The sequence below is a fragment of the Periophthalmus magnuspinnatus genome, chromosome 13 (genome assembly GCF_009829125.3).
Source record: "Periophthalmus magnuspinnatus isolate fPerMag1 chromosome 13, fPerMag1.2.pri, whole genome shotgun sequence".
In the NCBI taxonomy this organism is placed as follows: domain Eukaryota; kingdom Metazoa; phylum Chordata; class Actinopteri; order Gobiiformes; family Gobiidae; genus Periophthalmus; species Periophthalmus magnuspinnatus.
This window is the reverse complement of record NC_047138.1, coordinates 23,333,000-23,347,885: the sequence shown is the minus strand read 5'-3', so window position 1 is coordinate 23,347,885 and position 14,886 is coordinate 23,333,000. Positions and strand designations below refer to the sequence as shown.

The window sequence follows — 14,886 nt, the reverse complement described above, 5'->3', positions numbered from 1 at the left end:
ACATTTTTTTTTTTTTAACATGTATGCAAAAAAAATCTCTGTGGGTGGTCTCATCCTTTTTCCATGCTCGGGACCTCTACCAGAGGACTGGGAGCTTGGGGGTTCTATGCAATCTTTGCTGTTCCTAGTACTGCATTTTTCTGGACTGATACGTCGATGTTTTTCCTGGGAGCTACTGTAACCACTGCGTCAGTTTGGCATCACTGCCCCTAGTGCTCCGATGACCATGGGCACGACAGATGCCATCACCTTCCAGGCCTTCTCCAGATCTTTTTTGAGCCCCTGGTATTTCTCTAGTCTCTCATGTTTCTTTTTACTGATGTTCTCATCACTTGGTACTCCAATGTCCACCACAATGGCTTTGCTCTGTTGTTTGTCCACCACCACAATGTCTGGTTGGTTCGCCATCATCATTCTGTCTGTTTCTGGAAATCCCACAGGATCTTGGCTCGATCATTCTCCACTACCTTTGGAGGTGTTTCCCACCTTGACCTTGGGGTTTCCATATTCTGCACAGATGTTTCTGTACACTATATCCACCACTTGGTTATGCCGCTCCATGTATTCTTTCCCTGCCAGCATCTTACACCCTGCAGTTATGTGCTGGATTGTCTCAGGGGCCTCTTTGCACAGCCTACACCTTGGGTCTTTTCTGGTGTGATAGATCTGGGTTTTGTCTGGTGTGGTAGATCCTGGTGGCATGGATCAGTGAGTCGATGTCTCACTCGTTCTTAGCGTACAGCATGACGTCATCCATGTAGAGGTGAACGATGTTGGCCCCATTCCTGAGTCGGTATCCATAGCCAGTGTTCTTAATGATTTGGCTGTAGGCCTTCAAACCTAAGCAGAACAGCAGTGGGGACAGTGAGTCTGCTTAATACATGCCACATTTGACGGTTACTTGTGCAAGTGGCTTGCCATTGGCCTCAAGGGTGAGAGTGCAATTAGAGTCCTGTTGATATTGTACAGCTCCAGGCATTTAGTGATCCATGTGTGTGGCATAGATTTTAAATATATGTTACCTGCATGTGTGTGCATGTGTGTGCATGTGTGTGTGTGCATGCGCATGTGGTATTGTATCAAAACCTAACTTATTGGTATTTCCCATTACTTATCCGGGGCTGGGTTGCTGCAGCAGTCTAAGCAGGGACTCCCAAACTTCCTTCATCCTTGCCTCTGCGACTGCAAGAGCTGCAGCACGCTTTGCTGGGTAGACCAAAGACGTGCAGACTCGGGGCAGATTTACAGTGTTTTTTACAAAGTGGTGAAATTCAGTTCAAACACAATTATTAATCCAGCGGGGAACAGGAGCCAGAGTCCAGGGCAGGATCCAGGAGCGTAGCGCGCGGTACGGCACCGGAGCGAGGTGCAGAGGACGAGCCGGGGTCTGGGAACGTGGACCACAGAGGCAAAGACCAGTGGACCAGAGCCAGGGAAAGGAGCAGGGTGCAGGGCGAGGTCCAGGGGCGTAGTGTGCAGGAGACAAGGTGAAACAGTACCATACTATGTATGGTATATATGTATATATATATATATATATATACATACATATACACACATACACACACACACACATATATATATATATATACATATACATATATATACATATATATACACATATACATATATATATACACACATATACACATATATATACATATATATATATATATATATATATATATATATATATATATATATATATAATAAGCTGCTTTTGAGGCCAAAATTGGTCCACTGTGTGCTGGCTGAATCTAATTATAAAACATCTAGTGTTAAATAATCAGGAAGTGTGTGATAGCATCCTAGTTGTTGTTGTTGTTAGCTTTCGCTACCATCACGGCAAACTCTGAATTCATCTCTGAAAATTGTGAAAAGTGCTTATAAATAATCAGGATGCTCAGAACGCATAAGGTAAGTGAGGAATAATGTTATATCATGCAAACTGTTCTGACTGTTCTGTTTTTCTGTGTTTTAAGACAGTACGCATCCTAGTCTCACTTGCTTCTTTGTGGTCTGAGGAAAAATGGGGAAGTAACTTTTGTGAGGTTTAAACATTTGTCTTTGAACTGGAGGGCTGCCAGTTAAATTCCCACCTGTGAATAAAGAGTTTTGTTGAGTGAAATCGTAACAAACTTCATGTGGCTGGTTGCAAAAGGTGGAACATCTGGCATAAAAAAAAACAAAAAAACAATTGGGCAGATGGATTTCTCACTGTCTGACATGAAGTCATGAAATCATGTCTTTGGAAGCTTCTGATGTTTATTGACAACACCTAAAAGCACACCTGAAACACATTGCTTCTTTGTGTAACATCATGGGGAAGTCAAAGGTCAGCCAAGGTGTCAGGAAGAGAATTGTGGACTTGCACAAGTCTGGTTGATCCTTGGTGCAATTTCCAGATGCGTGAAGGTGCCATGTTCATCTGTTCAAACAATTACATACAAGAATAAACACCATGGGAATGTCCAACCATCATACCAATCAGGAAGGAGATGGGTTGTCTGTCCCAGAAATTAACATGCTTTGGTCCAAAATGTGCATATCAACCCAAGAACAAAGGCAAAAGACAAACAAAAGACAACAGCAACAAAAGATCATGGGTAAAGAATATTATGTGGAAATACTGAAGAAACACCTCAAGACACCAGCCAAGAAGTTAAAGCTTGGGCGTAAATGGGTCTTCCAAATGTACAATGACCTGAAACATATTGACAAACTGGTTATAAAGAGACTTAAGGATAACAAGGTCAATGTGTGTCAATGTTTAGAGTGGTCATCACAAAGCCCTGATCGCAATCCTATTGAAAATTTATGGTCAGACCTAAACTGCGAGCAGTTCTGTCAAAATTCCTGGCAACTATTACGAGAAGCTTGTGGAAGGGTATCCAAAATGTTTGACCCAACTCATGCAGTTTAAAGGCAATGGTATCAAACACTAATGAAATGTATGTAAACTCCTGACTTTGAAAGCAATGAAATTTGAAAAAAAACCAAAAACTTTTACGTAGCGTTTAGAAAATCAAAATTATTTTGATAATTCTAATTGACCTGAAACAGGAAAAGTTTAGTCTGATTTCATGTTTGACAGTATATAAAAAGACAAGCTTTTTTCTTTTTTCTCAGAGTATGTAAACGTCTGGTTAACTGTAGTTGGTATGGTGCAATGCCAACACTGCAAAACAACAGTGTTTCATGTCACAGAGCAGCTCAGATGACTATGGAACATATTTATAGATGTACTGATGTAACTGGAAGCCATACATTGACACATGTAATATGGCAGAAGGACAAAACACACTGCCTGGACATCAAGAACTACTTTACCTCATACCAAAGACATAACAAATATGATCAGAAAAAAAAAAAAAAACGTGGGCTGTGTCCGAACATTCACTTTATTCCCTATATAGGGGCACATCATTTTTAGTGGTGTCCAAATGTCCAGTTAGCTCAAATTTTAACACAATGCAACTTGAAAAGTAGGCCTCAGTGGTCACTAAATAAACCATTGCTAACCAATGCTGTATAAAAATTGTTAGTGCTAGCCACATACCTTAGCTCGATCTGTTAAAAGTGATAATTTCCACATCTCAGATAAAAAAAAAAAAAAAAAAAAAGAATAATCCAGCCCATTTGAGATCCAATTTGGCAAAAAAATTGTCTGATTATCATTAGTCCATAAAGACTTCTGCCAGGCCAACCTGATCATCATTTATGACAGAAATCAAGTTTTATGAGTTTACCCAGGTGCCAGAGTCACGTGACCCAAAAGTAGTGAGCTATGTGTATGAATCTCTCTTTGAATGAGTGCACTATAGAGTCCACTAAAAAGTGTGGGGCTGTGTAGTGAATGAGGGGTTTGGGGCTACAGGGAATATTCAGACACAGCCATGGTTTGTACATATGCACTTGGAATGCGCTTCAGTTTGTATGTTCTATATGCAGTATATGCAGCTGAAAACACAGGCAACCCAGCTTCAGTTATGATTTCTTTTTAAACCAGTAAGAACTTTCCTACATACTACTGTTTAAAATTTGAGCATTAAAAATTCTATTGGCAGAGTAATTTGCAAAAGTAACTACATCAAGTCTACTATACATCTTTGTGTTTTTAGCATTAACCTTTTGAAAATGATTATAAGTCATCTTATAATAAATCTCCCAGCCAGCATATGCTGTAGTAATAGCATAGTTTTGTTTGTTTGTTCGTTTTTTAATAGATTTCTTACTTTCTCAACTATAAAAAACTCCTAAACACATGCCTGCCCTGAAAGGCAAGGGGCTTCCAGCCTAGCACATCATACATATTTCTACACATGAAACACATGAGATGATTCAACCTGCACACAGGCAACCCATGTCTCGCAGTTTGCACATGCCAGGCCAAATACCAGGCGGGCAAAGAGAAAAGAGTATAATCTGTTGGGGGTGATCACATCTCGTGGACTTACCTAGCTCCTTTATGCGGGGCAGCACATTGGTTGTGAAGTTGGAATATGAGGCAATCTTTCCCTCGGGTGAAGCAATGCCCACGTGTGCTTCGTAGATGCGCAGGCTGCTGGGTTTCTTGGGCCGCGGGTGGATTTGCTGAAGCACAAACTAAAATTAGACTCTGATACTTTTTCATAAAATAATAGCAGATTTTGGTGAGTGGTATCTGTGAAGGTCAAAAACAAAATGGACAGTTGCTCTAGGTTGTCGGTGTCTCGCGACAAAGCTGATGGAGTTTAATGGGGAAATAAGGAGGGTATTTGTCAGTGTAAAATGTAGGGTTATGTTTAAACTAAAAGAGTAGGTCCAGACTCAAGACTTACAACACGTGCATGGGTAATACTGAAAAATATACAATTTCACCAGTATATCTATAGCCATTATTTATACCTGATCAACAAGATGTCAGTTTCATTCATTTATGCACTTGCTAGTGATGGTCAGATCGATACCTCAGTCAGTATCAATATATCGATATTTAGTATAGAAAAGTGCTGATTCTTATTCAAGAAAAGTGGTGACTCTTATTCAAAATTTTGACTTTACCAATTAAGACTAACAATCTCTCCAAAAGCAGCTGGAAATACAGTGTTTACAAATGTAACACAAGATAAACTAAAGTATATTTAAGGATTGATAGGCTGGGGTGGAGTTTTAATACATCTTCACAAGAAACTCATGGTATCAGATTTATATTGGGATACTTGCCATAGTACAAGTTTGTATCAGATTGAAACAAAAATGACTATCACATACAGTAAAATAACTTTGTCAATGCTCAAATTATACCTTCATTAGACAAAGAATCAACTTAAACATAAGTGTAAATTATTATTAGCCTAGTTCTAATTCCTTCTTTAGTTTTTATGCCCTCTTGTAGCATTTTTTTCCCTAGGTGAATTGTTCAACATACCGGTACACATAAATCTACATGCAAGACCTAAAGTGTAGAAATGTAGATTTAAAGCACTGATTTGGCTTCTATATGGGTTGTTGATCCTGTTGCATGCCAATTCCTCTGTATACATTAATTAAATATTGCAGCCTTTTATTTCACCTGTTTTAATATTCTTATTGGGGGGTGACAGTGGCTCAGTGGTTAGAGTGTTGGTTCCCCAACCCGAAGGTCAGAGGATTGAGTCCCGCTCGGACCAAGTTCGGTTGTTATGTCCTTAGGCAAGACACTTCACCCACATTGCCTAGTATGAAAGTGGTCTGTGTATGAATGATTGGTGGTTGGAGGGGCCGATGGCGCAGATTAGCAGCCTTGCCTCTGTCAGCCTGCCCCAGGGCAGCTGTGGCTACAATAGTACCATCACCATTACCATCACCAAGTGTGGAAATGAATGAATAATGACTATAGTGTAGCGCTTTGAGAGATTTTGACAAGCCTGTAAAGCGCATTACAAGTTAAGCCATTATTATTATTTTTCAGTACAAGGTTTAGTTTGTTTTCATCCCTGACAGTTTGGACTGTTCACTATCACTCTTCCTCGGAGAGGTCAGTTGGTTTAAATAGGTTGTCTTCCTACCTGTGGAGGCAGGACGACAGCGCCATCTGCAGTCTGACTTCAGGACAGTATCCCAGATGTGGCTGTCATCCTGTCGTCTAATGAGCAATCCAAACTGCCAGGTATGAAAACAAACTAACAAACTGTTTCTAGTCTATTTCTGGTCTGGAAAATGAATCTATTAAAATAAGTGAAGCGAAGACCAGATAATTATCAATAGACTTTTATTTCACCTGTTGCCTCTACCACTTACTGAGAATAAGAAAATATTTTAAAGAACATGCATTACACATTCTCGTGGCTTCAAGTCTCTTTTAAATATACTTTTTTGGCCTTGGTATAAGTACTTCATTCTACCTAATTATGTCTGATGTTGGAAATGACAGATGTCTGGAATTTGATCTGACACAACTAAATGGGCAAAATGCAAACAGCATTTTTGAGTGCTCAGAGATGATGACTTTTGATAAATGGATTGATGAAACGAGTGAATGACACAAATACTACTTTAGGTATGTTTTTATAACAACGTGATTAAAAGCTCAAAAAAGTCAAATTGGCATTGACAGTGGACAGTATGCCACAAACTGTACACTGGCATGCCACAACACCTCTGGTCAGTCTTTATTAAACAGCACTTGACCACTATTTGCTTTGCTCCAAATCAAATGTTTATCTGGTATTTGCTAAGAATTATCAGTAATAAATGGCAAAACTGCCTGCTATCAAGCCATTTCTTTCCTTGTTAGTGTTGGTAGTAAATCCTTTTGGGTGATTCAAGGTCTTTTGAATGGACCATTTCAAGTGCATGATTGAGCCACTTGTAAATAAAACGCAATAGGCCATGAGTGAGAGGGCTGTGCTAATTAAATAGTACCCAATCACGGGCGATAAAGAAATCTAGGTGCTCTTAATGGGCTCTCATTGTTTAGCTTGTGCACTCGTGGTGGAACATCAAGAGGCAGCGGCTCTTTCAGGTCCTCAAATCAGCACCATCAAGTGTGTGGTTGGGAACGGCCGGCAGCCTCACAAGGAGACCTAAGCACACATATTATGTTGAATGCTAGTGTTTTGGATCATTTAGATATAGCAAAGGTAATTCATGGTTTATAAGTTACAGCAGTGCTTATCTGTCACTTTCCAATGGAGCTCAATATCATCGAAGTCTGCTCTGGATCCAGAAGCCATGTGGAAACTAATATCCACAATGCAGGTGTTTAAAAATAAATAAATAAATAAATAAATAAGATTTGAAAAAAATGTACTTCCGGGTCCAGGGGGCGGGTGGTCATTGTTGACCTCAACTGAATGCTAGAATTAGGTATCTGGTACCCTCTAGTGGATAAAGTTGGGAGTGAAGCATTTTGATAAGGCTATTAGCACCACAGCTATTGTCTTTTTTGTCCTTTGTTTAAGGTTTACTGTGCATCAAAACAGAATTGTATATATCTAATAGGGATGCACTGATCCCATACTGATATTGGATATCGGCGCAGATAGTGAAAAATTCGCTGTATCGGATACCAGCTTCCCAATATCGGTCCAGGTATCCTGGTTGGACATATAAATTGATATAATAAGATCAGTCATAGTTGGACCAGAAAGTCTGGTCCAACTATAACTGTGTTTAAATTTGTATTTATAGATAGTTGTTACTTGAGAGATAAATACTAGCTACATACCACATTTGCATCAGTTCTTTCTCATTTTATTTTTGTTTAAAGGAAATAATGCTGTTCTCAGCCTCTGTCCCTGGTTGATATCGGGAGACTTAAAGCTATAGTATCAGAGTAGGTATTGGGACTGAAAAAGCTGGATCGGTGCATCCCTCATATCAAATCACACTCAGTTGAAGTTTTATTAGGCAGTGCTAAATTGCATTGGACTACACAGATTAAGGCTCTGATAGTTTCAGTGTTTCTGCTCCATTCATGTATGTATGCACAAGTCACAGTAAACTGCTTCCTTTTAAAATGGGCCATGGTTTGCTTTGTCATGTTGTTGCTAACAACGAAGGACAGCTAATGCACTAACTACAGCCACAACTTGTGTGGGTTTAAAGGGCCCCATTCAATGCAAATATCTGACTACTGAATTCAATAGAGAAGCTTTTATTTTCTCACTGCCTCATTTTTAAGATTAATGTGTATTCACTGCAATAACAGGGCCTAGCTAACAATGTATGCCTCAATACTATACAATAATAAACGAAAAAAGTTATGCACCCCTCAGTCACCTGACAAGGGATAGACTGGCATTGATCAATTTAACTGTGTTCTTTTCATGTTTTTGAGTACAATTTAGTACAGTACAGTACAGATATATTATATAATCTCTTGAGATTTTATTGTCTGATAATCAGGAAGCACTCCATTAGCATGCTAGTTGTTGTTAGGTTTAGTGGAAAAACTCAGCGATGGTCTCAGAGTTAAGTGCTCATAAACTCATGTTGAATAAATTAATTAGCAGGCTCAGAATGGATAAGGTAAGTGAGGAAGATCTGTTTAAAATGAACTAGTTCTGTTTTACAAGTTTTTCAGACAATATATATCAGGTACAGTGACTTTAAACTTGACATTAGTTCCACACGTTGATTGTACTGAAAGGGTCACTTTTAAATACTGTAGCAACAAGAAAGTGGACCAAGTGAGTGTGACGTCACCCACAGCGTTCAGCTCAAGTCAAATGCTGCTCATCATGGCTAGCAGTTATATGGACGAATTTAGAGCAGAGGTCCATATTTGGAATTCCGGCCATGAGTATCATAGCAACCAAGGAGCCAATCAGGAGCAAGGCTCTTAGGAGGCAATGTCCCTTTCCGCCCGCACTGCTGGTTTAGTAAGGAGCAGGCACTTAGCAATACTGTCAATCAAACCTGTTGCTAACCTTAGCGGGAGCAACCTTAATATTCATGTCCTGATTTACAGACACAATAGCGGAATAGAAATACCTCAAATTTATATATATATATATATATATATATATATATATATAAAACTAACATACATGATCATTCACACAGACAGGGGCTCCCTCTTTTCTGCAGTATATGGTCATAATACTTTCAACTGCCTTGTCCAAAAAGTAATGACAAAACCAGGCTACGTAAATGGTTATACATTATATTATGGCCAGGTAAGGGATCTTGCAGTATTTGTACATGTGTGTGTGTGATATACTGAATATCTTGTATTAATTAAAATGAATTTGACTACAATATAATTTTGAATAGATCACAATTTTTACTGGTTTACTGGCATCATCTTGACTCCATAGAGATGCATAGATAGACCAGAAAAGTTACACAGTGCACTTTTAGCAAGACTGAAATAAATATTGAGAATTTAGGGATTGAACAGTATGAGATATCTGCAGTATGATAATTGTGGCCAAATACCACGGTATGTCTGCATACAGTTTTGCGTTTTATAACACTTAACAAAAACATGTTTGATATGATGTTTTGCTCCCTGGTTATTAGCTACTTTACTGTGCAGATATTTAGGGAAACATAGCTCTGTCAGCAGGGTAAAACTACATTCATTCATATTGTCTTTCCTATTACAAACCAGTAGGACATGCCACACAAGGGAGTTTGCAGAAGTACAAATACCAATGACAGTTTATTTCCATAGCAGTTCTATAGGATGAGTACATTTTAATAAAAAGAGACTTCAGACTGATCATTCCTGCTTATTTAGATGATTTGTGATGTCATAGGTCCATATATGATGACCAAAACTCTTATAAAGTGTGAGAAGAGCTGCATTTTCCATAGACACAGTGAAATAAATTGGCTTTGTGTATACCCTCAGGACCCCTATGCTCATGATATTTCCAGTGTGACATTTTAATACTGCGACGTACCTTAAACATATCCTAGCTGAATTATGGAAAAAGTGATGATCACGATTTCTTGGATTAGAATTGAAATACATGTTTTTGAAACAACTACTTGTCCAAACTAACCAAGAGAATATAATTTTGTAATGCATTGCACATTTGCTTATAAGCCTATGTAGAGTCTAAAAGTGGCTTTGTGTTAGGTTTTGCAGGGGCTGAGCGAGCATGTCATCCTTAAAGGTGAGGATTTTTTTTTTCTCCAAATTATTATGCAAATTGTGTTTAAGTGTCATAAATGTATATATATTTTTTTTCTTTTCCAGTGAAAATCATGGATGATATTGTGTCTCAGGGTTCTTTGAAACCAATCTCAGCCACCTGTACCAATTAGTTTGCCAGGTAAGTCCAATTAAAGGAAAAACTACTTAAGAAGGACGGTCCACATTAATAAGGAGACCACCATTTTCAAGCAATATGGGAAAGAAAAAGGATCTCTCGAGTGCCGAAAGCATAAAATAGTTGAAAACCTTGGACAAGGTGTAAAAAGCTTAGATATTTTATGAAAACTTAAGCGTGATGATCGTAATTTTAAGAGATCTATAGCTGATTCAGAGCACACATGGATTCGTGCAGGTAAAGGCACAATGAGGAAGGTTTGTGCCAGAAAAACACACTGAATTAAGAGAGCAGCTGCTAAAATGCCATTACAAAGGAACAAACAGGTATATGAAGCTGCTGGTGCCTCTGGAGTCCCATGAACATCAAGGTGTGGGATCCTCCAGAGGCTTGCAGTTATGCATAAACCTTCTATTCAACCACCCTTAACCAATGCTCACAAGCAGAAACGGCTCCAGTGGGCCCAGAAATACATGAAGACGAATTTTCAAACAGTCTTGTTCACTGATGAGTGCTGTGTTGTGAGAAAAATGTCATTTGCATAATAACTTAGAATGCAGTGTAAATATCTTTTGCTCAGACATGGAAAACAGGGACAAAAAATAGGTTTTGTTTTGTAATTGGGATCACAATTATACATGTGTTTAATTGCACAGTCCTACCTTAATAGGACTTATTGTCACATTCTTAGATAAATGTACCTAGTCTTGAATATGTGTGTTTTTTCAGTGTAGTTTGGACTCACTTTATAAGGGTTAGGCGGGTCCCAGTGCACCCAGTCATAGATGACAGCCTTGTCGTCCCGGGTGACGTACTTGGCCCAGGGCGAGATCCGGTAGAGGCGCTCTCCATCTTTGGTGTGAACGACCACCTGGGAGCAGACAAATGGAGGTGATGTGTGCTACAGTAGACCGCGCACGTGCGCCAATGACACAGCCTTCTCCCTCATGTAACCTGAGGTAAAGGAAGTGCAAGTAAGCTAGAGGAGAGCAGATCAAAGGTCAAACCATCATTCAGTTCAGAGTGCACATTAAAAACACTTTTAGGGGTTTAAAAAACACTCATATATGAAATGCTTAACTAATGGTCGTACAAACTAAAGGATTACCTGATTTTGTATAGGGATGTGTATTCAGTTATGAATACTCTGAGTGAAAATATGAATTTAAATCCCAGATACATACATCATTTACACCTAATATTGGTATTAGCAAATATTTATCAAACACAACAACAAGACAAACATCAGTATCCATGTCTGTATCGGACCATGCCTCGTTTTGTGCACAGAATAATTCCATGACAATGTTTTTTGTTTTTTTTCTTGTGAGTTTCTTGAGTTCATCTGGCATTCCTCAGTCGGGGACAGTACCTCTGGACTGTATAAGAAGGAGGACCGGAAGGTGTGTTCCGATTACAGGGGAATCACATTCCTCAGCCTTCCCGGTAAGGTCTATTCCAGGGTACTGGAGAGGAGAATCCATCCCATAGTCGAACCTCAGATTCAGTGCGGTTTTCGTCCTGGTCGCGGAACACTTGACTAGCTCTACACTCTCCATCGGGTGCTCCAGGGCTCATGAGAGCTTGCCCAACCAGTCCACATGTGCTTTGTGGATCTGGAGAAGGCATTCGACTGTGTCCCTTGTGGTGTCCTTTGGGGGGTGCTCCAGGGGTATGGGGTCCAGGGCTCTTTGCTAAGGGCTGTCATCTCCCTGTATGACTGGAGCAGGAGCTGTGTTCGCATTGCCGGCAGTAAGTCAGACCTGTTCCGGGTGCATGTTGAACTCCGCCAGGGCTGCCCTTTGTCATTGGTTCTATTCATTGTATTTAAGGACAGAATTTCTAGGCGTGTCAGGGGCCGAAGGGGGTCTGGTTTGGGAACTACAGGATCTCATCGCTGCTGTTTGCGGATGATGTTGTCCTGATGGCTTCTTGGAGCCAGGACCTGCAGCAAGTGTGAAAATGCAGATATTTCCAATTATTGAACTTATCCTTTACATTTTGTAATTTCTTTGGTCAATGAGAAGAACAACCGTTCAGAGTAAGGCTACGTAATTACAGTGGTCCTGCATTTATCGTGGAGTTACGTTCTAAAAATAACCCACAATAGGCATAATCTGCAAAGTTGTCAGCTTTATTTTTTACAAGTATTATATATGTTTTAAGGCGGTAAAACCCCTCACCACACACTTTATACACTTTTTCAGACAGGCATTCACATTTTCTCATATTTCTCTCTTGTTTAAACATTCTCAAAGTTCAAACTTTTGTATATTATATCCCACTTCCTCAATGATTGCTTTAAATTTGTTGTTCACGTATGTCTCTGCTCCAGCAGTATCCGTAGAGGCATCCTCTCTGTGCAGAGAAATGCTTTTGAGTCCAAAGCGTTTCGGAAATTTACCTTGCTGGCATTAAATGGGCTTGGTACTGCGTGAAAAGTACTCGTCGATGGCGTGGGCTCCACATCATCCTGCTCCTCGCTGTCATGAATGTCATCGCTGTCAGCAAAGGTTTCAGCACTTCAGAGTCACACTGCAATCAAGCATTTATGTAAATTTGGCTGGATGCCACCTGTATTGTACAGGAGTCACAGAGGAGACTGATTGACAATGGTCAACAGTCTCTTAGCCAATCAGGACGAAGAACACAATGCATGTTTATACGCTGTAAAAAAAAAAAAAGCAAAATTGCACTAAAAAATGCGTGAAACAGCGAGGCCACGAAAGGTGAACCATGATATAGCGAGGGATCACTGTAATCAAATTTTAATTGGGATTCTGTCAACTCTAATGGTCAATGATCAGCTTGGGTCTGTTTGCAGCCAGACAGTAAAAGCATGTGGTTTGGAGCAGATTTCAGACTTTATTACAGATTGTGCTAAATGACAATGTTAAACTATGGTTTATGTTCAGGAACTTATTTCCTTTATTAAGACAAAATTCAATTGTGATTGATCAATATGAGAGAAAAACAAATCATAATTTGTAACTTATTTATAAAACCATTTTTATTTTATTCCTTTTTGTCATATCGCCCAGCTCTAAGCATTGCATCAGTGGTGGCAGTATAACCAAGTACAGTTTTTGATGTCTGTGTAATCCCTCAGTTGTCCAGGATCAACACCAAAAGAAAATTCAATTCTGTCAACTGGACAAAAGTTTTAAAGTGAAGAAGTTTCACATCCCTTCAGTAACTTGACCAGAACTGAAGAGACTTGGATGAGCAGTGAAACATCTTCACTAAAACGTTTATCCAGTTGACAGAATTGAATTTTCTTTTGCTATTCCGTTTTTGATCATAACAGATGTCATAATCCGCTGAGCATCCAAAGAACGTGAACACAGTCAAGTAGACATGAGGTGCCATCTACAGCACTTCAGGCCAAGGAATTCAAATCATAACATACCTGCATGAAGATACTATCCAAATAGTACATAAATAAACAAGAATACGTTTCCCACTACAGACTAAACCAAAATACTTAATAAAATCACATAGTGCCCCAACTACCTGCAATGACTAGAGCTCGCTACTGAGTAAATTGGAAAATTATTCACTGTGTCAACATGACCAGCTTTGTGGACTGCGCTTCTGAAATGGACTAATATGCCGCTGCAACAGAATGCACCTGACTTCCTAAGCTAACTCCCAAATGTCTGGTACACATTTAATAGAACTGGACATGGACAATTTGAGAAGAATTCTTCACTGTGTTAACATGACCCGCTTCTTGCACTGTCTGTATAAGCAGAGCTTATTTCCAAATATCAAAACAAGTATCGAAACTAGGTACTCACTTGGACAAGTATCAATACTTTTAAGAGGAGGTATTACGCTTCTATGGGGTATTAATTACACATTACATATGTAGATCACTGGGTTACTTTTTATTGTTTTGAATATGCTATATTTGCCCAAACCAATGGATTAAAATGTTTAATTAATTATTTTATTTTATTATTTTTTATTTTGTTTTGCATAATAGTCCTTTTTAAAAGTAAAATCTGGAGGATTACACAGACATCCTTTTTAACAATATATATAAACAGGACAAAGTTGGACCTTTCCTGAATAGTTTTAGAATGGCTGTCATCTAAGTGAGAACTGGCTTAAGACCACCTGGTGATATTAGAGAAACAATTTAAAGCACATATGTCAAACTCAAGGCCCGGGGGCCAAATGTGGCCCTCCACATCATTTCATGTGGCCCTCGACAGGGTAAACTAAAAGGTATGATGGTCTTAAAATGCAATTTTATCATGAGATAAGCAGTTATACAGCCACATTTTTACATCTAGGTTAATTCATATGCAATATTTGTAACTTGAACAAGTAATAAATACAGAAACAGTTAATTAACAAGTTAAAAAAAGTAGTCAGATTTATTTTACATCCGGCCCTTTGAAGGCAGCTATTTTGCTAATGTGGCCCCTGGTGAAAATATGTTTGACACCCCTGATTTAAAGTATTGAATTTGGGACAAAAGCTTCAGGACTGCCCTTACATATCCACCCAAAAATATTGTCAGAGCTATCGGTTTCTCTAGATTTTAAACAATCGTATCAGGATCTGCAACGAAAAACCCATTTCGGTCTATCTCTATTCTTCTATTTAATAAACTAAGTTGTTTCTCATT

The 14,886-nt window shown here is 39.0% G+C and overlaps 1 protein-coding gene across 1 annotated transcript in view; it reads right to left on the bottom strand.

The window, feature by feature from the left end:
* gbe1b (glucan (1,4-alpha-), branching enzyme 1b) overlaps positions 1–14,886 on the bottom strand; it is a 255,845-nt gene that overhangs the window by 180,346 nt on the left and 60,613 nt on the right. Inside the window, exons 4-5 of the mRNA XM_033976749.2 lie at positions 10,993–11,118; positions 4,458–4,593 (exon numbers count right to left, since the gene is read on the bottom strand). Coding sequence (XP_033832640.1) covers positions 4,458–4,593; positions 10,993–11,118 — 262 coding nt within the window. The remainder of the gene's footprint in view (positions 1–4,457; positions 4,594–10,992; positions 11,119–14,886) is intronic.